We start from the raw sequence: 21,817 nt of genomic DNA, 5'->3' as shown, positions 1-21,817 counted from the left end.
TGTGATATGAGCAAATTTTTATCAACAAGCATTGCCTATTATTTTAAATTTTTCCTGGATTGTTCGTACTGCCGCTTTTCTGTGTACTAGTGTCAGGCAAGAGGCACTCTTAAACCTTTCAGGAGGCGAAAGAAACACATATAATCCCTTTTTCATAAGAAATTGTATGATCAAAAGGAAAGTCGTCTTTTTTTCAAGAACGGAATTCGCTTTTTATTCTCAAGGGCTAGTGCTTGCAAGCTAGACTGAAGGGTAAAAGAAAATGCTTCAAAACAAACACATTTTTCCTTTGACTGATCCTGATATTCTTGAGCTCTTGAGGAGAAATAAAAGTGAGAAATGTTCGTAGTGCTAATAGATTTCCTAGTTGGTTTTTTTACATATGCAGTATTTTGTATAACGTCGTCTCCTTAAAGCCGAGCACAGCCGCGTGTGTGAAGGGTGCCAGAGGGAGGCTAAGTTAGGGACCGAGCAAGCCTCTCCTCGGCCTGCCTTTTTAGGGCCTAAGGGCAAGTGTCTGGGCCTCCTCCTTGCTCCAGCTTCAAGGCACAGCGGCCTGAGAAGGAGCAACACAGTTCGATGACATCATAAGATCTGCAGCGCTCGTGGTCGGGGGAGGGAGAGGCTACATCCTTAGGAGATTTACACTCCGCATAAATTACCATCGTAACGGAGAGAAAGCTTTAGTAATAACGCAACTTTACTCCTCCCCCGCACCTTTCATGCCATCCACACACACCTCAGCCCTGCCCTGCTCTATTTGACTAAAACCTGGATCATGTTTTATGGGTTTTTTTTTTCTTTTTGAGGGTCTCTGGGTGGGCATGAACCATAATGCTGTTTTGTAAGACTTGCCCCAACTTTTTCTCATGAGGATTTTCCTGCATATAGAAGAGTTGGAAAAATTGGACGGTGAACGCCTCTTTACCCTCCACCAAAAGCCAGTGATTAATTTTTGGTCATATTTTATGGGCATCATCTTACATTTCTGCATCATAGTTCGTCACATCCATGCATATTATTTATTTAGACAATCACCTATTTTGGATAGATTCCATGGCTCCAAACTTCCACAATTGTAAGTAATGCCCGATGAAAATCTCAGCACACAGATCCTCCCTCCTGAATTTTTAAGGCCATTGACAGGGGATAAACCGAAACATTGAATGAGAGCCCCTGAAATATTTGTCTTTGGGGAGGAGCCTAAAGGTAACTCATGGAGACTAGAAAGTACAAGAGATTCAGAAGAACAAGTACCTTGAAATTGCAAGGAGTCAAACATTTCAAGCAGGCACAGAATCCTAAGACACTGACTGTGTGTGTGTGTGGGGGGGGTCCTGGGCTGGGGGAGGTTCTGCCCTAGGAAGTCCACTATGGTGCAGCCTCTCTTCTGGAACCTCTGGAGGCTGGGGTTTAATCTGAAGCTCCTGTGCCACTTGGCAGGTGCTGAACTGATCCCAGTGAAGGCGACATGGGATCAAGGGATGCGTCCTGTGGAGGTTGCATGGCCCAGCTCAGATCTGGGGTCAGGGGTCAGGGAGGTGGATGTCTAAGGGACGGGGTCCTGGTCACAAATGGCCCAGTCATCATCCCTGGAAAAGAAGTCCTTACCCACTGAGGCCACATCTGTGTTAGTCCCCTGCACCCCCCTGGAGAAGACTCTATTGCTAGGATCCTGACACCTCACACCTCTTGGGCATCAATCTATAATAATGTCAAAAGTTTAATTTAAAAAAGGGACTCTACCAAGAGTCCCCCCTTCCAGAAACCTCCCAAACTACCATTCCTCAGGTCTTTCACTCCACATTCAGAACCTTGACTTCAGAAACACTTTCTTAGAGTTCCCTTATGGCACAGCAGGTTAAGGACCTGGTGTTGTCACTGCAGTGGTTCGGGTCGCTGCTGTGAAACAAGTTCAATCCCTGGCCCAAGAAGTTCTATATGCCTCAGGTGCAGCCAAAAAAAAAAAAAAAAAAAAAAAAAGAAAAAAAGAAAGAAAAAGAAAAAGAAAAAAAAAAGAAATTCTTTCTTGTTAGCAGCTCCATCCTGCTGGTGTCAGTGAGGCCACTGCAAAGCCTTCTCCCCCAGCTGCCCAGACAACTTCCTCCCCTGTCCCCTTACAGCTGGGGCCTCTTCTGGAGCTGAGGCCGGGTGGCTCATGCAGTCCAGGGCCAGGGCCTCCCTGAGTGTCCCTTGGCTCCAGCTTAAAGCTCAGTGACTTCATGCTGTTTCCTGAGACAAAGGCTCCTCCTCCAGAGGCACTTATGTTCCCAGCCCGTGGATTGTGGCTTCGCAGCCAACCTGCTGTCACTTTTCATCACAACAAGGCCCGGCACCAAGGGAAACTGTTACAGGAGTGTGAGGGCAAACCTTCAGTAGAGCGCTGCAGTCTGTGCCGTGGACCCAGCAGGAGTAAAAGATGGTTTAAACTAGAGGCAGGGTTGGGGCGATGCCATGCGCAGGAGGGAAAGCATGCACATGTCTCTGTGTGTCGGGGGGAGAGAGTTTGTGTGTGCAGGGCGGGGGGGAGCATCCTTTCCGGAGCCCCCCTTTTCCCAGCAGGTCTCCTGACCCCCTTCCCTCCCTGCCAGACGGTGACCTTGGGGGGGCGGGTGCTGAGGGCAGGGACTGCCAAGCTTCAGGGCCAAGCAGTGTTTCTAAGTTCACCAGGAACTGAGACTCAGCTCTGCAGGGGGCACCAGACCGCTGACCCTAATTAACAGCGAACAGTTTTGTTAGTTTGCCAGAGAGGAGGTCGTGCTCTGCCGCCCAGGCCGGAAGGCAGTGGCCCTTCACAGGGGCGGAATGGCCGAGGATTAGCAGGGCTAATGACCTGGGCGGGCTCATCCATGCAGGGCAACCTGGGGTCCCCAGCCTCTGGGAAGTACCCTGTCGATGCTGAACTCAGGGCCTGATCCACAGAGCACACCACAGCCCAGACGTCTTGGGCTCAAGCGCTCCTCCGACCTCAGTGGAGGAGGAGCTGGGACCACCAGCCTGTGCCCCAGGGCGGCCAGCTCAGAGTTGTAGGCACCGACTACACGCCAGCAGTGTGATCAAAAGGTGCATGCTGGGAGTTCCTTGGTGGCCTAGTGGGTAAGGATCTGGCATCACTGCTGCGGTGCAGGTTTGATCCCTGGCCCGGGAACTTCTGCGTGCCTTGGACGTGGCCAAAAATACAATGCAATACAATGCTTAGTGCCCATGTCTTTAAAAAAAGTGTACATGCTGCCCTCCCTTTAATCCTTAAAACAATCCCAGAAGCCATTTTACCAAAGGGGAAGTTGAGGCCCAAAGAAGAAAGTGACCTGCCCCAGGTCACGGAGCTAGTAGACAGAGGCAGGATTCCAGCCCCTTTTGAAGCTACAGAACCTGTTTCAGGACTTAGCAAAGCACACATTCTTCTGTCTTGGTGCAGAAAGAACTCAGCAACAGGCAGAGTGACAGGTAAGAAAAGAGCTTATTAGTATAGGACACTTTTGAGAAATACAAGCCGGCAGGTGAGGGAGTGGGCTACAGTTTTATAATCAAAAGGAAAATGAGAAGGGGGGAGAAGAACGCCTTCTTGGTCCTTCTTTGAGTCTTCCATCAACTCCTCCTACTCGTGGGGCAGGGGAGTTTTTGACCCTATATGTCCCAACCAGGACTGTCATGGTGCTACGGAAATGAGCAAAAAATTGGTAACATATGGGTACATTATCTCAGGTTTCAGTATAATGTCACTTTTCTCCAATATTTGTGTTCTTAGCACATGCAGAAAAAGCCCCTTCTCAAAGATCATTACCCTAAAAAGACCAAAAAAAAAAAAAAAAGATTTCCCGTCTGGCTCAGTGGTAACAAACCCGACTAGTATCCATGAGGATACAGGTTTGATCCCCGACCTTGCTCAATGGAGTAAGGATCCACTGTCTCTGGAAGCTGTGGTGTAGCTCCCAGACGCGGCTCAGATCCTGTGTGGCCGTGGAGGGGGCTGTGGCCAGTAGCTGCAGCTCCGATTCAACCCCTAGCCTGGGAACTTCCATATGCCCTGGGTGAAGCCCTAGGAAAAAAAAAAAAATCAAGGATCATTAACTTGCTGACTTCAATGCGCAGGATAGGTCTCATTCCACCCTTGTTTTACTGTTTGGGGGCATGTCTCAGGGTTCTGCTGCATGGATTTATTGCCAAACAAGCCCACTTAGTTTTGTGGTTAAGCAGGCCTGCTTGGTTTAGTTGTTAAGCAAGCCTCCTTTCTTTCTGCTTTCTTTTTTCTTTAAAAATTTTTTTGATTATAGTTGATTTACAATGTTGTGCCAATTTCTGCTGTTCTGCTGTACAGCAAAGTGACCCGGTTTTATGTATACACACACAATTTTTAAGCTTGCTTTCTTGAGTAATCGTTAATTTCAAGGGTCTCCTATACTTTTTCTCTACCTACAAAATCCCCTAGTGGGATTAACTTTTAATTACCTACTTTGTCCCATTTACTCTGTCCCCATCACTTTAATCCAAGCTGACTCTGACTATTGCAGCAGTGGCGCTGCCTCCCTGGGGAAACTGGCACTCTTCACTTTCCCTCTGTGTGCTTGGGGCCAAATCTGGAGGATGATACTCAGGGAGTTCTGCTGTGGCACCGCGGAAACAAACCTGACTAGCATCCATGAGGACAGGGGTTCGATCCCTGGCCTTGCTCAGTGGGTTAAGGATCCCGCGCTGCCATGAGCTGTGGTGTAGGCCAGCAGTTGCAGCTCCAATTGGACCCCTAGCCTGGGAACTTCCATATGGCGCGGGTGTGGCCCTAAAAAGGCAAAAAAAAAAAAAAAAAGTTCGGATACTCAAATCTCTCTCCCCCCGTTCCGCCCCCTCCAAGCTCCCTGTCTCGAAAGTTCTCTCTGCGTGTACTTCAAAAGACTCCCAGCCTCTTGGTGAGATGTGTGTGTACAGCTTCTGCACCCTGCCGTGGATCTCCTGGGACAGAATGGTCAGGAAGCACCCCGACACCAGCAGCCCCAGGATCTGCTCCATGGCGCGCATCTCACAAGCCAAAGCCACCCACCCACCCACCCACAGCAAAGCTCCAGAAGCCACCTGAGGGTATTTCGGGGACCAGCGGCCTCCGGGAAGCAGAACCCTCCGAGGGAGCTCCTGCACGTTCACTCTCAGAAGCCCTTTCCTCTTGGGAGCCCTTGTACTGCAAACCAAACGTGCCCAACTGCAAAGGCGCCCCGGCTCCTTGCGAGGATGCGAGGCGAGAGTCGGCGACTCGGAGAGCCCAGTCCAGACCAAGGGGTCCCACTCTGGCTCCCGCGCAGCGGGCTCGCAGATGGCCCGCAGGTTGCAGCCCGCAGCGCGGCCGCGCGCCTGCGCCCTGGGCGGCTGCCCCCGGTGAGCCTGGGAGAGCCGTGGGCGCTGAGGCGGTGAGTCCCGGAGCGGCCAGAGGGCGTGGCCGTCCCTGGGGCGCGGGCGCGGGGAGCGGGGCTCCCATCCCGCTCCGGCTGCGCGAACCCGCCGCCTGCAGCCCCGATCCGGCCGAGGGCGCGGGGAGGAGCGCCGGGCGGCGGGCCCCTGGCCAGCCCGGGTCCCCGCCGCCGCTCCCGGCCGCCCGGCCGGGCCTTCCCGGGCTGCTCCGGGGCCGGGAGCGCCCCCCTGGGCGGCGGGACCTCCTCCCCGGGGAGCGCGCTGGGGCCGCGCCGCGGGCATCGGGTTTCCCACCGGCTTTTGGACTTGCCCCCGGTGCCTTTCCCCTCGCCCTCTCCTGACACAGCTCTTCCTGCACGGGCCCTGTGGGCCCGGGGTCATTTCGGGAGGGTTTGCGGAGAAGCCAGGAGCCCCTGGGTGGAGGGAAGCTTTCCTCCGGAAGGGCCGCGGGGCGTGGAGGGGGGCAACCCGGAGGGTCAGTTCCCTGGCCGACGCGGTGGCAGGCTGGGGACCGTCCAGGGAGGGCTGCCCCGCTGGGAGGCTGGAGCGCAGGAAAGGCGGGTCCAGAGCCCCGAGCGGCGTGGTCCCTGCACGCCCCCCAGCGACGGTTAGGTGCCTGGTGGGGGGCTGGTGGGGCGGGGCGGGGTGGGTCGAAGCTCCCTAGGGAACGACCTTTCCTGAGCGCCTCCTCGGTGCCAGGCACCCTGCTGTTCCTGTCCACGCAGTGGGATTCGCCCGCAGGTCCTTCTGTGAAGGAGATGCTGGGATTGTTGGCAGGTTACAGACAGAAGCCCTGGGTGCCAGGGGCCCAGAGCTAGCAGGTGATCGCTAGGTGGTCTGCCGCCAAAGCCCAGGCTACCCTCCGGATAAAGGGTGCTATGGGGACAGTGTCCACTGGGGCGAGGGGGGTGGGGTGCTGGGTATGTTTCCGTTGTCCCACTACAAGGAAGAGGACGGGTACAGGGCATCTGGGCCCCTGCGGACAGAGAGGAGCCCTGGCAGCGGGCGGGGACAGGCCTGGGATGGCCCCTGTGACCTCGGAGATGGCGCTAAGGGCATGTGGGTGTTTTGAGACCTGAGCTGTGCAGGAGTCTCTCGATTCTAACCTCCCGACCACCTCCCTCTGGCGTTTGCTCTGTGGCTTGGGACAAGTGATTCGAGTCCTCCTAAGCCCCAGCTCGGCGCCCTCATCTGTGTTCCGGGCGCAGTCTGAGAGCCCGCCTCCTGACGATGGATGAGGGCGAAAGGAACTCCCGTGTGGGAGGCTCAGGCAGTACCTGGCACAAAGCGTGAGGCGTGTGATAAATGTCCGTGGGTGTTAGGGCAGACCCGACGCCCGCTGACCTGCCCTGTTGCCGTGTCGTTTTCTCGTGAGCAAGTCACTTAGAATGCTGTTGCGGGGCGAGGGGCGCGGTGGTGTTGGCTGAGCTGGCGGTGACCTCCAGGGGAGCGGACTGAGAGGGGTTGGTGGTTTGCTGTCTTTGCAAGGCGTGGGTGGCTCCGGCTAAGATGCCCTTGGCTGAAGGTGGAGGGGGCTGGGGCGACTCAAAGGTAGATGGACTTTCAGGGTTCTTTGCCATCGTGAGTATTGCGCCCCCATTTCTTTTGTGGCCTAGCTCTATGCAGAAACACAGGACCGTTGGAATTGGGCTGGGAGTGGGTTTCGAAGCCACCACATCTGCAGGGGCTTATCTAAGGCAAGGGGGTTTAGCCTTGGTCGGGGGGGTGGGGGGATTCCGGACCAGAGCTGTCCAGTAGAAGCCTCTGTTCTGATGGCCGCTGAGTACTTGAAATGTGGCCGGGCGCTGAGGTTTTAGTTTTAATAAATTTTGACTTGTGTCCTCGAGAGCCTAGTGGCTCCCATGTTGGACAGCACAGTTCTGGAGGGTCCACGGATGGGCTTGGACGTTTTGTAAATGTTTGGGAAGTTGGGTGCAGAAGTGGATGTCTACCGTATTCTCCTAAAGTGAAGCCATGGCTTCCATCAGATTCTGGAAACCGCCAAAAAGATTATAAACTGCTGTCTTGGGGCTTTGGGGAAAAGTGAGCGAGTTGAGGGAGGTGAGTGTGCCCTCAGGTAACCACTGCTGTTTCCCCTCTTGTCCTGTCCTCAGCTGCAGGTGGCTCCTCCGGGCAAGCCCCTATGTTGTCAACTTCTTCACAGTAGGTAGGGCCATTAGCCTAAAGCTCACTGATGTCAAACTCAAAATTCTCATACATCCAACTGCTTTATAAATAATACCAAAAAACTATTTTAACCCCCCCTTGTTAATTGCTTTTTAGGGCCCCACTTGGGGCATATGGAAATTCCCAGGCTAGGGGTCCAATTGGAGCTGCAGCTGCTGGCCTACGCCGTAGCTCACAGTATCACTGGGTCCTTAACCTATTGAGCGAGGCCAGGGATCGAACCTGCATCCTCATGGATACTAATCACATTCGTAACCTGCTGAGCCACAACAGGAACTCGTATTTTTTATTTAAAAAAAATTTGGCAGCGTCTGCAGCATTCGGAAGTTCCTGGGCCAGGGACTGACCCCGCACCACAGCAGCAATCCAAGCCACAGCAGTGACAATGCTGGGTCCTTAACCCACTGCACCACCAGGGTACTCCCACCCCCCCACTTTTAAATTTCGAGCTATTTTTTTTTTCGCTTTTTGTCTTTTCAGGGCCACACGATGGCATATGGAGGTTCCCAGGCTGGGGTCTAATCGGAGCTGTAGCCACTGGCCTACACCACAGCCATGCCAGATCCAAGAGGCATCTGTGACCTACACTACAGCTCACGGGCAACGCCAGATCCTTAACCCACTGAGCAAGGCCAGGGATCAAACCCACCACCTCATGGTTCCTAGTCGGATTTGTTTCCACTGTGCCTCGATGGGAACTCCAAATTTTGAACTATTTTCAGCATACAGAGAATTTGCTGCCTTTCTCTCCAGCATGCTTAGCGCTGGGAATGCTGCCTCTCCTCTTTGTGCAGCTGAGGGTGAGCAGATGAGAATTGGGTGACTGAGAGGTGGATGAGGCAGGAGTGTGTTGAGTCAGGGTGGTGCGCTGTGGAGGCGCCTCTGCAGTGGGTCCCCACGACAGCTGCCATTCATGGAGCCTGTCCCATGAGCCAGGTGCTTCCCCAGGCTCTGCTTCATTTGACCCCCAACAGCCCTCCAGGTGGATGTTGCACCCACTAACTTGACCAGTCACAAAGCTGCGCTCAGAGAGGCCCGGGGGTCCAGCCACCCTCATTATGTGGCAGAGCTGCTGTGTCTAAGGACAGTCTGTGCTCTTGACCCTGACATGGTGCTGCCTTTTGATGTCCTGAGACCAAGCAGCTGGTCTGACCAGGTCCTTGTCAGACTCATCCCTAATAAAGACAAGTCCTCGGGGAGGACGAATTCCACGTGTCAGCCACTGTGCTCAGTGTTCATTGACTGATGTGCGTTATCTCACTGATTCCCCGCAGAGCCTCAGAATTACTGATCATCGCGCAGATGAAGGAAGTGAAGCGCAGAGAACGTCAGGGACTTGGCCTCTGGCCTCGAACGCTGAAGAGCCCGAGGCCAACTCAGCTGGTTACCCCTCCCAAGCTTGCAGCAACGGCCCTGCGCCTGGTCTAGAGATAGGAGTGGCCCTCTCCAGTACTGCAGGGGTTCTGGAAAGTACCTGCTGACTTACGGGGGTGCCTGCTCCCCGGACGCATCTGCACATCTTGCAGCGTGCATAGAAATCGGCAGCACACAATCAGTTCATAGGTTCTTATTCTCAAGATCTCGCACCTCGCAGAACTCGAAAACCTCCATGGCGCATCCTCATGGTTTATTCCTCGACGGGAAGCGGATTGGGCCAAAGCTGGGCTGACTGCCCCACGCTCCAGCCCAAGGCTGGCCGGCGCTCCTGGCGCCATCTGCTGGCGGCTTCCTTGAACTACATCAGACAGCCCTGGGGCGTGGTGGGTTGCTAAGGCCTTGGGGGACAGACAGGGTCACCGGGGCACCGGCACGTTTGACAAAGGGAAGAGAAGAAAGAGAAGAGCGGTCTTGAGGCACAGAGGGAGCGGGAGGAGTGGGCGTCCGTGTGAGACGGCGGAGGGAGCCCCTGCTTTAGCCATTGCGCTGTGATTGCCAGGTTGATAGGCTTTGACTCTGTAGTAAATTTGACTCTGGGGCGAGGGCCCCCAGCGGTGCAACGCTGAGCGGCAGGGATCCCCAGGGGGCTTGTATTACGGTTTTGTCTCTGGCATGGATGTCATAATTGTTTGAGTTAATTTTTGCATAGGATGTGAGTTAAGTTTTGTTTTTAAAGATGTGCTTTCCCAGTGTTTCCACTACTATTTGTTGAAAATATTTTCTTCATTGTATTGCTTTGACACCTTGGTAAAAAGTCACTTGTCCAAACTGAAAATATCTCTGTGGCTTTTTAAGGATATTATTTTTGTGGGTCCTGAGAATATACAAGTGTCCTCAGCTGGCCTGGGGCCACGCGGGGGCCAGCCGAGGAGCTGGATCAGAGCGCAGGTCTTTGGTCTCCCAGGCGCCGCTCTTCACCAGAGGGCAACGTGCCAGCCTGCCTTCCTCCCTGGGGGCAGTGTGGCCCTTCCTCACCAGGGGGCCTCGGCCCCGATCGCTGGTTCATCCGCCCCCATCCTGGCTGGGCCAGGCCACCTGGTCGCTGCGGTGGGTGCGGGACCATCGGGGACAGAACACGACCATCTGGACGAAGGGGCGGGAAGCTCGGGGCTCTGGCAGGGACTGGGGTCCACCCCTCCCTCCTGTGGTGGCGGATGGTGGAAGGGGCACCCTGATCAAGGTACTTTGACCTCTGGGGTGCTCTTGGTGACAGGTGAGGAGTGCCCCCACCCCGGCCCTTTACCCCAGGCTGTGACCACCGCCTGTCTCCTTGGGTCGCCTCTCTCCTGGGTCCTGCGGGCCTTCCTTCCTCGGAGGCGGGTGCTGTGCTCCTCCACAGGCCTCGCTCCCCCGCCCACCTGTCCAGGGCCCGCCTGCCCCCGCAGCAGCCTCAGAGCCCCCAGCCTGGCCTCTCTGAGGGCAGAGCCTGCATCTAAGGTGGGGGAAGGGAAGCAGGTTTCCCGTGTGGAGGTTGAGCTTCTCCAGAAGTCAGCACCACGGGGCCGGCAGGGGGGTGATGGGGACATTGCCACCTGCTGCTGCAGGGACACAGCATGATCTGCACACAGTCCATTCCGCCTCATCTCCCCAGCCTGCCCTCCGACTTCTAATGAATTAAGTGCTTTCTCACATCAGGCCCTGAAATGAAGAAAAGACTTTGGCCATTCAAAGAAAGGTCGTGAAGGGGTCAAGTTGGCAGGTCCCGGGCCAGGCCTGTGCTGCTGCCTTCTCCTCATGGTCCAGGGCAGGTCGGTCCCAGAGCATCTTCTGACCAGGCCACAGTCCCCTGGCACGGCCCCGCCCCCTCACGGCCCTCCCCCTGCTCCTGGCCACCAGTGGGGTGACCTCCCCACTGGCCCCTCGCCCCCCACCCCCAGAAACAGGAGGCCTCCAGATTGCTTTTCATTTTATTGAACTCATGGGGCTTTTTTCGTATCTTCGACAGACGCCAAGATTTGACGACACCAGACACAAGAGCGTTGCTCTGACCAGACTGTGCTGACCGGTGCGGAGTTCGGCACACACAGAAAAGTGAAAGTCGTCTGACTCAAGGCGATGCCCGACTTTCTAGACGCTCCGCTGCCTGAAAAACAGACTGCAAATAAATAAAGTGCATTGGGAGCCCTTCAAGCAGCAAGAGCCCCGCGCGGGTGACAAGGCAGAGGTGGGAGGGCAGAAGCGGCTAACGACGACGCAAGGCCAGGCTGGTAAGAAAAGCAGGGGCAGGAACACAAGCTAAGGACGTGCCCCCGGGCCCCATCCACGGCCAATCCCTTTGCGCCCAGAAGCCCCAGCCGGAGCCACCCTCCAACTCCCAGCCTCGTTCAGGGAAGAGCCTGCCCCGGGCCCTTCTCAGGCCCTCCGTCCGCCCCGCCTGGCTGGCCCGGGAAGAGGCTGGAGCTGGGGATCGAACCCCCAGAGGGTGAGACCTGGACTTGAAAGGGCCACATCCGCGTTATCAGCCCCAAGGGGCCCCTCAGCCTCGGCTCTTCACCTTCCATGCAGCCCTGCGGCACCGTCTCTCGGAGGCTGTCCCAGAGATCCACGGACGCAGTCCTCAGGCTCCCAGAAGTGGCCCCGGGTGGGCGAGCTTGGGGTGGAGGAGTGGCCACCAGGACCAGGGGCTCCCAGGCAACTTGGCCCAAGGCAGGAAGCCATCGGGCCCGCTCTGTGACAGTCTGTGGGGGGAGGGGGGGCTACAGGTGGCCTCAGGCCCCAGTGAGGCCGGCAGAGATCTTCACTTGGGACCCGGGACCCGGGACCCGGGCTCCAGCTGGGTGGCTGAGGAGGGCAGATGGCGTGAGGCTCGGCCACCCCGTCCCTGGGGCGACCAGGCTGAGGTTTTCAGTCCCAGGAACTCTGAGGACGTGGACCACGAGCAACCGGTGCGGGGACAGGCGTGGGACTGGGGGGTGGGGGGAGGACCAGGGGCTCTCCCGGCTCCCCCTCTGCGCCGCTCCCGGGGTGCCAGTCAACAGCATGGCCGGGCCTCCAGGACCACGGGAGCCCCGCTAGCGGAGATTCTCCCAGGCGATCCTGGGCAGGTGGGCCAGCCTGGGGACATGGAGCGGGGGTCACGCGTGGCTCTCGGCCCCATCCCACCCAGGCTCAGCCTTCCCCCACCCCGGTCACATCATGTCTCCGGAGCCACCCAACACCCCCAGCCTCCCCACCCTGTCCCCCAAATGGACAGGCTTGTCCTCATCACCTGAGCGGCCCTGGGTCAAGCCTGGGGAGGGGGGGAGGCCCGGCTCTGTGGGAGAGGCCCTCGGCCCCCAGGGGCTTCTGGGACCCGTCTCTCCCGGGCCCCTCTCAGCTCAGACTGTCCCCTGGTCTTCCCTGTGACCTCCCACACACCCCAAGGAGAGCTAGTTTCCCACCTTCCATGCCCTCCCCCCGAGTCCCCAGGGAGCCTGGGCTCCCCTCCCCCATCCCACAGTGCCAGGTCTTCCGGAAGACTCTGGGGTGGGGTGGGGGTGCAGGCCAAAGGCAGATTCAGCTCCACTGCTTCTTATCTGTGTGACAAGGGCCAATCCCCCCTCCGGGAGCCCCAGTGTCCCCAGTCAGTGGGTGAGGAGGACAGAGCTCCCCCACAGCGTCCTAGGTCCGTCCTTCCTTCCTCTCGCCAGAACCAGACCACTGGGCCAGCCCAGCCCTCAGGGTCTCTGCCTGGAAGGCCCTTCCTCTCCTCCTGGGTTGGGCCCTTCTCTTGGCTGCTCCCCAGGCAGCTCTGGGCCCACCTTGCCTCCCTGAGGAGACCAGAGAAGGAGCGGGTCACCTCCTGTAACACCAGGTCCTGAAAGAAAGAAACGCTGACTTGAGAGCTGCCTCTCCATTCAGAGAGGTCCCTGTGTCCCCAAGTGTCGCCTCCTCTACAAGCCTCTTCCCCACCTGCTCTTCCACCCCAGCCTGAGAGCTGCCCTCCGCTCAAAGCCTTCGGGACACGGGGGCTGCCAGAGGCCATGCAGGGAAGGAGGAAGCGTCTTTCCCACTCCTCCCCGTCCCCGGATGCCGGCTTTGCAGGATGCCCTCGGGGAGCAGGGAGGCGAGCGACAGGGACAGCAGGAGCAGGCACAGAACAGTCCTCTGGCCCCAGAGGCCAGGCAGGAGGCAGCTTTGTGAAAAGCTGAGAAGGAGACAGACTTGGGGTTTGGCCAAGAACACAGCCATCCTTCCAGGCGGCCTCCCAGGGGGTGGAGGAGACGGGCGGCAGCATCTTTCTTCTCTCCGCGGGGGCCTTCTGCCTGCCTCCCCACCCCCTCCCTCCACTCCCCCAAGTTCAGGGACACCACCCGGGCTGTGGGCGCGAGAGATGGCCAGCGCCTCCGTGGGTGATGAGCTGACCCTCCGAGATGCCCAGGCCGCCCTCATCCCCATCTTGGGGTCATGACAAGGGAGGCTGGAGAGCGTGCGTGCGTCCGTCCTGCCTGCACTTGCTTCGGCAGCTTTCCTAGCTGGCTTCCTAGGGACCCTTCCACGTGGCCATCAAACTACCGAGGTGCCTGGACCTCTAGATGTCATGGCAACCGCCTCCCTCCCTCCAGCCCACAAGTCCAACCTCTGGCCTCCTACCTTTTGGGTCCGGGCCAGTCTTTCACTTTCCGGCTGAAGAATGTCTTCCTTCTGCTTTCCTCTTCGGCCAAGGGGAGGCAACAGGTCGAGGCCAACGCAAAGGGCCCGTTTCGCGGGTTTCTGTGCGCCGCGTCTCCAGCCGCGACGTGGGTGGGCGGGTCACGGCCAGGTCCGAGCTCGGTGGCCGTGTCCTCCGCGGAGGTCTAAGGCTCGGGGGCCCGAGCGGTCTCGACTCCTTCCCGCCCGTCTAGGTGGCCCCTGGCCCCGCCGTCCCTCATGCCAGCGCCCCTGCTGTCGTGGCCGGGCGGCGGCGGTGGCGGCGGGCGCTCACTCGATCCGCACCTGCAGGCGCACGTTGAGCATCACCGAGGCCAAGACGTAGACGTAGGGGAAGTTCATGCGCAGCCGCCAGGCCAGGTCGAAGAAGGTGAGCAGCGTGCGCGTGAGCCCCTTGCAGAAGGCGCTGTAGGAGCCGCGCGCCGCGGCCGAGCGCGACAGTCGCACGGCCAGGCCGGACAGGGCTGCCGCCGCCGCCGCCGCAGACAGGGCCGCGGACGCCGCCATGGGTCTGGCCGGGCGCCAGCCCCGCCAGTGGCCCGCTGCGCGAGCCGGCGGCAGGTGGAGAGGAAGCCTGGAGCCGCCCGCAGGCAGCCCTCGCGCCCCGCCCTCTGCCTCCCCTCACAGGCTGGGCTCTGTCGGCAGCGGAGGCAGCCACAGCCAATGCCCTGCCTCAGCCACGGGCAGCCACGCCCCCTCTCTCGTTCCCACAGAGACGGCTGCTCGCGCAACCCCGCCCCTAGCGTGGTCACGCCCCTCTCTGGGAGCCTTGGCGTGGAGGCCAGAGGGCTGGGACAGCTCTGCTGATTCTGCAGGGAAAGCCCACCAGGAATCCTCTGCACGTTTACACCATCCTCTTTTCCCCCACTGTCTCCACAGAAAACCGGGCCAACCAACCCACTGTACTTTTCTTTAGTTCACACTTTTCTGCTAACTGCACTGTGGAGTTTCATGGAACCCGCACGCGCATTTTTTTCCTTGCTGGTATATTTGTTGCTGTTGTGTATTTCTTTACTCGTGAATTGCCCATTGCCCTTCCCTTTTACCTGTAGGGGAGCAAAGACTTTCCCTCTACCTCCTAGATTCAATATAGATTCACTTCCTAGGTCAATGGGAAAAACCAAAGACAGGCAGATTAACAAGAGAAATTATATATTCGTTCATTAATGTTTAGTATTACTTGCACGGATGTGTCATAAAAAAAAAATACCCAGAATGACAGTGAGATTCGAGATCTTCTATACCATCTTCATAAGGGAAGGGAAGGGAAGATGTAGGCAATCTAGGGGAGAGTAATTGATTGTTAGAAAGATGAATGACTCCTTCAGAGCATAGGTGGGAGTATGATAGTTGGAGACCGAGTTTGGGTGTGGTGTTGATTTCTAGTTCCTCTCCTGCGGTGAGAGTCCACCTTCCCTGGTTAGTGAAACTTCCAAGGAGGGGATTTATGGCAATTGAGTTCTTTTTAGAAGATCTATCTTTAGGCGGATAAGGGGATTTCAGAGAAAGCCCCTCCCTTTGTTGCATGAAGGTGTGGGGCGGGGGGCTTCCAGGGCCTAAGAGTGGGTTCCTGTCTAACAGGGAAATGAATTGTCAGAGGAGATACACGTGCTGACAAAGCAAAAGATGTTATTGGGAAGGAGTCCCCGGTGGAGAGCAGCAGGGTAAGGGAACCCGGAAGAACTGCTCAGCCACGTGGTTCCCAGTCTCTGGTTTTATGGGAGTGGGGTTAGCTTTCTCGGTTGTCTTTGGCCAATCTCACCTTGCTCAGCCCATATTTAGTCTGACTCAGGTTCTTTCCTTCACACCTCTCAGCCAAGATGGATTCCAATGCCAAGGATTCTGGAAGGTCATCTCCTCCCTCCTAGGGGCCCCTGCCAAATCCTCCTGGTTAGTCTTCAGGCCCTGTTCCTCTTCAGGGCCTCCTCTTGAGATAACTCATGAAAGCTGCTACTACCGTGTTATGCCAAGGTGAGCGTTTTCAGTCAATGGTCCCCTCACACCTTCATGTGCTGTTTTTCAGAGGTCTTCAGCTCAAGATAAACAGTATTAAGAAGTGGCATATTTTGGGGTGGCGTGTACTGAACTCTTTCATCCCCGCTAGTGATTTTTAAGTGCTTCTCTTAACCCACTGTTTGCCCTGGATTCTGCACAGAATCTCATAGGTTTTCATTTGCCCTAGTTCATGGCATTTCTTGCTGGTGTGTTTAAAAGCCCTTTTGTGGTTTCCTCTCATCTTTATTCTAAACCAGATCCAACCCAAACTTGATCATGTCTTCCAGACTACTTAATGAAGTGGGGAAAATGCTCATGCTTCTTTATAGTCATAACTTTTTAAAAGCTGTCTGCAAGAGATCGTCAGCATGGCTCCATCCTACTTTCACAAGGGGGGCTGGCCTGAATAGTAAGGCCTTCTCAAAATGCCTGTTCAGCATCACACTTGAACATCTCTATGGCATCCATGTGACTGTTTAAGAAACCCAATAAATCATATATACTGCTTGCGCAAGTGTCTTACCTACATGGTCAAGGGGAAAAAAAGCAAATCTGAAGCACTGAGGACTGAAAGAGGTGGTCCAGAGCAGGACTAATTGGTGGTTCAGTTTACCACCCACAGATACGTAGGCAAATTCTAGATTTCTGAATACATCCTTCAGAAACGAAGGGGAAGGGTGTTCCCCTCGTGGCTCAGTGGTAATGAACCCGGCTAGTATCCATGAGGATTCAGGTTCAGTCCCTGGCCTCCCTCAGTGGGTTAAGGATGTGACGTTGCCATGAGCTGTGGAGTAGGTTGCAGACGTGGCTTGGATCTGGCATTGCTGTGGCTGTGGCGTAGGCTGGCAGCTGCAGCTCTGATTCAACCCCTAGCCTGGAAACTTCCATATGGCATGGATGTGGCCCTATAAAGAAAAAAAAAATGAAGAGAAATAAGGACATTCTCAGATGAAAGAAAATTAAGAGAATTTTTGATCAGCAGACTTAACCATACAGAATGGCTAAGATCAGAGGTCCCCTTGTGGCTCAGCAGGTTAAGAACCTGACTAGTATCCATGAGGGTGTGGATTCAGTCCCTGGCCTCACTCAGTGGGTTAAGAATCCACTGTTGCTGCAAGCTGTGACTTGGGTCACGGATCCAGCTCGGATCCTGAGTTGCTGTTGCTGTGGCATAGGCCAGCTGCAGCTCCAATTTCACCCCTAGCCTGGGAACTTCCATATACCATAGGTGTGGCCATTAAAAAATGGCTAAAGATCTTTCCCTAAACAGGGGAGTTCCCATCATGGCTCAGCAGAAACAAATCTGACCGGCATCCATGTGGACACAGGTTCAATCCCTGACCTCGCTCAATGGGTTAAGGATCCGGCGTTGCCAAGAGCTGTGGTGTAGGTTGCAGACGCGGCCCTGATCTGGCATTGCTGTGGCTGTGGCATAGGCTGGTGGCTACAGCTCCGATTCAACCCCTAGCCTGGAAACCTCTGAATGCCGCAGGTGCAGCCCTAAAAAGACAAAAAGACAAAATAAAAAAGAAATATCCTTAACCAGAAAGGAAATGATGACTGAGGAGGGTGGCACATTAGGAAGGAAAAAGAACAACTGGAATGGCACACAACGGGAACTCCTGATTTTTTAATTGTAGTAAAATAGACATAACCTATGTGATATAATAAAGAAATACATACTTCTTGTCGTGAGCCACACGGGAAGTCCAAGAAATACATACTTCTTTAACCCCGGTTTCTGATACTGAGCTCCTAAAACTCCTATAACATCCTGGATAATTGGGGTGCTAGAAGCATCTTGTATAGAGTTCCTAAATCCTTTTCTCGGGTAATAGGAGTGTCTTTTATTCTAATGAGGTAACTCTTGACTGGCTCTTAGATAGTTTCAGGATGGGGGCTCATCACCCGAAAGACCAAGTAATGATTAAAAGCTTGGTGCTTTCAGCCCCGAGGAGAGGAGAGGGGCTAGAGATTGAGTTAATAACAGGTCATGCCTACATGATGAAGCCTCCATAAAATCTCTAAACTACCAGGTAGATGGAGCTCCCAGGTTGGTGAACCCGTCCATGTGCTGGGGGATGGTACACCACAAACTTTCACAGGGACAGAAACTCCTATGTTCGAGACCCCTCCAGACCTCTCCCTGAATACGCCTTCATCTAGCTGTTCATTTGTATCCTTTATAATATCCTTTGTATTAAGCTGGTAAATGTAACTTAAGTGTGTCCCTGAGTTCTGTGACCTGTTACAGCAAATTTTCGAACCCAAGGCGTTCATGGGAAACCCTGATTTGTAGTCAAGCTATAATGAAGTGTAGGGAACCTGGGAACCCACTACGAGTGATTGGCATCTGTAGTGGGAGCAGACTTATGGGACTCAGCCCTTAAACTGCGGGATCTGTGCTAACTCTGGGTAGTTAGTGTCAAGTTTGAATTAAATTATAGGACACCCAGTTGGGGTCCACAGAGAATGGGAGAATTGCTTAGTGTAGAAAACCCACACATTTGGTGTCAGAAATATTGTGAGTAGGAGTTTCCATTGGGGTGCAGCAGAAACGAGTCCGACTAGCATCCATGAGGATGCTGGTTCAATCCCTGGCCCTGCTCAGTGGGTCAGTGATATGGTGTTGCTGTGAGCTGTAGTGTAGGTCAAAGATGTGGCTCGGATCTGGTGTTGCTGTGGCTGTGGTGTGGGCTGGCAGGTACAGGTCCAATTCGACCTCTAGCCTGGGAACTTCCATATGCTGAGGGTGCAGCCCTAAAAGGACAAAAAAAAAAAAAAAGAAAAAAAGAAAAAAAAGTACTGCGAGCGGAGAAAGTTTTCCTTTACATAAAATTTACATAAATTTTTTAAAAATGTACAATTCAATGGAATTAAGAACATTCACAAAACTGTGCAGCCATCACCACTATTTCACCCTAAATGGAAACGCCATACCCACTGAGCAGTCACAACTCATCCCCACTTCCCACCACCATACCCTGGCAACCACTAATCAGTTTCTTGTCTCTCTGAATTTGCCTATTCTGGATGCTTCTTTTTTTTTTTAAGGTCTGCACTCATGGCATATGGAGGTTCCCAGGCTAGGGGTCAAATCAGAGCTGTAGTCGCTGGCCTACACCACAGCCACAGCAACTCGGGATCCAAGCCATGTCTGCGACCTACACCGCAGCTCACGGCAACGCTGGATCCTTTACCCACTGAGTGAGGCCAGGGATCGAACTTGCATCCTCATGGATACTAGTCAGATTCGTTTCCATAGAGCCACGAAGGGAACTCCTGCATGTTTTTTATTTGGCCACACCCATGCCTTGGGGAAATTCCCGGGCCAGGGATCAAACCTGTGCCACAGCAGGATCCAGAGCCACAGCAGTGACAATGCTGGATCCTTAACCTGCTAAGCCACCAGGAACTCCCTCTGGACATTTCATATTAATGGACTCATCCTATATGTGGCCATTGTGCCTAGCTTCTTTTTTTTTTCTTTTTTTGCCCTTTAGGCCACACCCATGGCACATGGAGTTTCCCAGGCTAGGGGTGGAATTGGAATCGGAGCTACAACTGCTGGCCTACACCACAGCCGCAGCAACATCAGATCCGAGCCGCGTCTGGGACCTACACCATAGCTCACGGCAATGCCAGATCCTTAACCCACTGAGCAAGGCCATGAGATTGAACCCAAAACCTCATGGTTCCTCATTGGATTGGTTTTGTTGTGCCATTATGGGAACTCAGAGCCTGGCTTCTTTAGCATGATATTTTCAAAAATCATCCTTATTCTAGTGTATATCAGTCCTTCATTTCTTTTTATGGCTGAAAAATATTCCATTACATGGATAGATCACATTTTGTTTATCCATTCATCCACTGAAAGGCATCTGCATTGTTTCAACTTTTTGATTTTTTCGAATGATGCTGCTACGGGCATTGGGAACACATACTTCTTTGGAAATCTGTTTTAAATTCTTTCGTGTATATACCTTGGAGAGGAATTGCTGGATCATATGGTAATTTTATGATTACTTTTTGAGGAGCTACTAAACTGTTTTCCACAGTGGCTGCACCTCATCCCCCCTCCCCCAAACACTCACCCCTTAGCCTCTGCCAGGTCTCAGTTCATGCAGCAGGGGACTTCTTACATGCAGACCTGTCATAGCATTGCCCAAACGAAACTTGGGTACTATTTTCTCGTGGTCATATTTTCCCCTTGATCAACCCTGTAATCCTTCAGATTCACTACTGTTGGCCCTCTGTACCTGCTGGCTCCACATCTATGCGTACAGAGGGCCAATTGTATTCATTGTACTAGTCATTTTACATAACAGAATTCAGCATCAGTGGCCCCCACGTAGATATTGGCGGGCTTTGGGAAGTGGATGCCCAGCATCTAAAAGTTTTTCAAGTCTTGAGGGGGCACATTGGAGACACTTAGATGCTGTTCTAGATATTCTCATGTAAATGGCCTCCAGCTGTGACCTGGATATGGGGTTCTTAAAGCCACACAGTGTTTTAGAAACATATTTTGGTGAGTGGTTCTTTGATGACAATCCAAATCCTCATTTAATTTTTTTTTGTCTTTTTGCCTTTTCTAGGACTGCTCCCGGGGCATATGGAGGTTCCCAGGCTAGGGGTCCAATTGGAGCTGTAGCCACTGGCCTACACCACAGCCACAGCAATGCAGGATCCGAGCCAAGTCTGCGACCTACACCACAGCTCACGGCAACGCCGGATCCTTAACCCACTGAGCAAGGCCGGGGATGGAACCTGCAGCCTCATGGCTCCTAGTCAGATTCGTTAACCACTGAGCACGACGGGAACTCCAAATTTTTTTTTTTTTTTTTTTGGCCACCCCGAGGCATATAGAGTTCCTTGGCCAGGGATAAGATCTGAGCTGCAGTTGCCACCTAAGCCACAGCTGTGGCAATGCCGGATCCTTAACCCACTCCGCTATGGCCAGGGATTGAAACTAAGTCCCAGGGCTCCCAAGATGCCACTGGCCACTGCAGGAACTCCTTATTTAATATTCTTTTTATTTTTTATTTTTTTTAGGGCCACAGGTGTGGCATATGGAAGGTCCCAGGCTACGGGACTACACCACAGCCACAGCAACACCAGATCCGAGTCCAGTCTGCGACCTACACCACGGCTCACAGCAATGCCGGATCCTTAACCCACTGAGCAAGGCCAGGGATTGAACTCGCATCCTCATGGATACTAGTCAGGTTCGTTTCCACTGAGCCACGAAGGAAACTCCCATGTCTGCATGGTGCCCCCCCCCCCCCAACAAAAAATACTAGCAGCGATGCAATTCAAACTCCCTGCATGGTGCTACATCACCTGACCCTCCTCACCTAGCCATCCTCATCTCCAGATCACACTTAGAAAGCGTCTCTAAGGGCCGTGAGTGCTTTGCTATAGAGCCACAGTCCGCCTCAGCTTCCAAGCAGGGCTGAGCGCAACCTGTCTTGAGGCCCAAACAGATGTGAAAGATTTTTTCCACAATATCGATGGTATTGCTTAACACTCAACTCTGTTGCTTAGAGCTGTCTGCTGAACCCTGTGTGGAATGGGTGTAGGGGTGAGGAGGTGGGGCTGTTGGGGTGTGGGTGGGTGGAAGGCTCTGAGAGGAATAGGAGAACTCGGGCCTTGAGGAGTGAGGCTCAATAAATGGGAGCCTGCCTCCATCCTCGGGGCAAGCTTCTGTGCCATCTTCCAAGAGAGGCACCAGGACCTCCCTGCAGAAGCCCACCCACGAAACCCCCAGCCTTAAGAGGTGCGAAAAGTTATTAGACTGGAAGCGACTTCCGGCTTGGCCCCCACATTTCCAGCCTGGTCTGTGGTGGGAGGAGCTACAAAAGTCCCGCCCACCAGCCCGCTGCATCTCACTGGCCGCCATCCGGCACACTACGCCCCTATTGGAGGGTGGGCAACCGGAACTGTGAAGCCCTTCGGGTAGCAGCCTTGGCCAAGTCCCGTGTGAGGGTCGCTGACTGGAAGTTGGGCGGTGTGGAGAAGCCGGCCGGCGCAGCCTCTGAGGAGCTGCTGTGATCAGAGTGCGGCTGGCAGGCGGAGGCTTGGACAGAAGCAAGCCTCGTGCCCTGTTGTCAGGCTGCCCTGACAACAGGACAATGCTTCGGTTTATTTCCAGGGTTTTTGGCTTCTGGAGGAG

At 54.6% G+C, this 21,817-nt stretch overlaps 2 protein-coding genes across 2 annotated transcripts in view; one reads left to right on the top strand and one right to left on the bottom strand.

Annotated features, from left to right (window-relative positions):
* Positions 1-9,206: 9,206 nt before the first annotated feature.
* The window catches only part of CT55 (cancer/testis antigen 55), a 28,670-nt gene continuing 16,059 nt past the window's right edge, over positions 9,207-21,817 (top strand). Inside the window, exons 1-3 of the mRNA XM_047764264.1 lie at positions 9,207-9,344; positions 10,052-10,201; positions 11,093-11,228. Coding sequence (XP_047620220.1) covers positions 9,207-9,344; positions 10,052-10,201; positions 11,093-11,228 — 424 coding nt within the window. The remainder of the gene's footprint in view (positions 9,345-10,051; positions 10,202-11,092; positions 11,229-21,817) is intronic.
* Positions 10,915-14,237, bottom strand: LOC125118197 (small integral membrane protein 10-like protein 2A). Its single transcript, XM_047764362.1, has 2 exons — positions 13,594-14,237; positions 10,915-12,817 (listed from the first exon to the last, which is right to left on the bottom strand). Exon 1 carries the CDS (start codon positions 14,155-14,157, stop codon positions 13,921-13,923), a length of 237 nt encoding a protein of 78 aa, XP_047620318.1. The 5' UTR covers positions 14,158-14,237; the 3' UTR covers positions 10,915-12,817; positions 13,594-13,920.

Source organism: Phacochoerus africanus, chromosome X (genome assembly GCF_016906955.1).
Source record: "Phacochoerus africanus isolate WHEZ1 chromosome X, ROS_Pafr_v1, whole genome shotgun sequence".
In the NCBI taxonomy this organism is placed as follows: domain Eukaryota; kingdom Metazoa; phylum Chordata; class Mammalia; order Artiodactyla; family Suidae; genus Phacochoerus; species Phacochoerus africanus.
The sequence above is the reverse complement of the archived record's forward strand: the minus strand, read 5'-3'. Positions and strand labels throughout refer to the sequence as shown.

Coding starts and splice junctions, on each gene's coding strand:
- LOC125118197 (XM_047764362.1), bottom strand. CDS start 14,157: ATGGCGGCGTCCGCGGCCCTGTCTGCGGCGGCGGCGGCGGCAGCCCTG.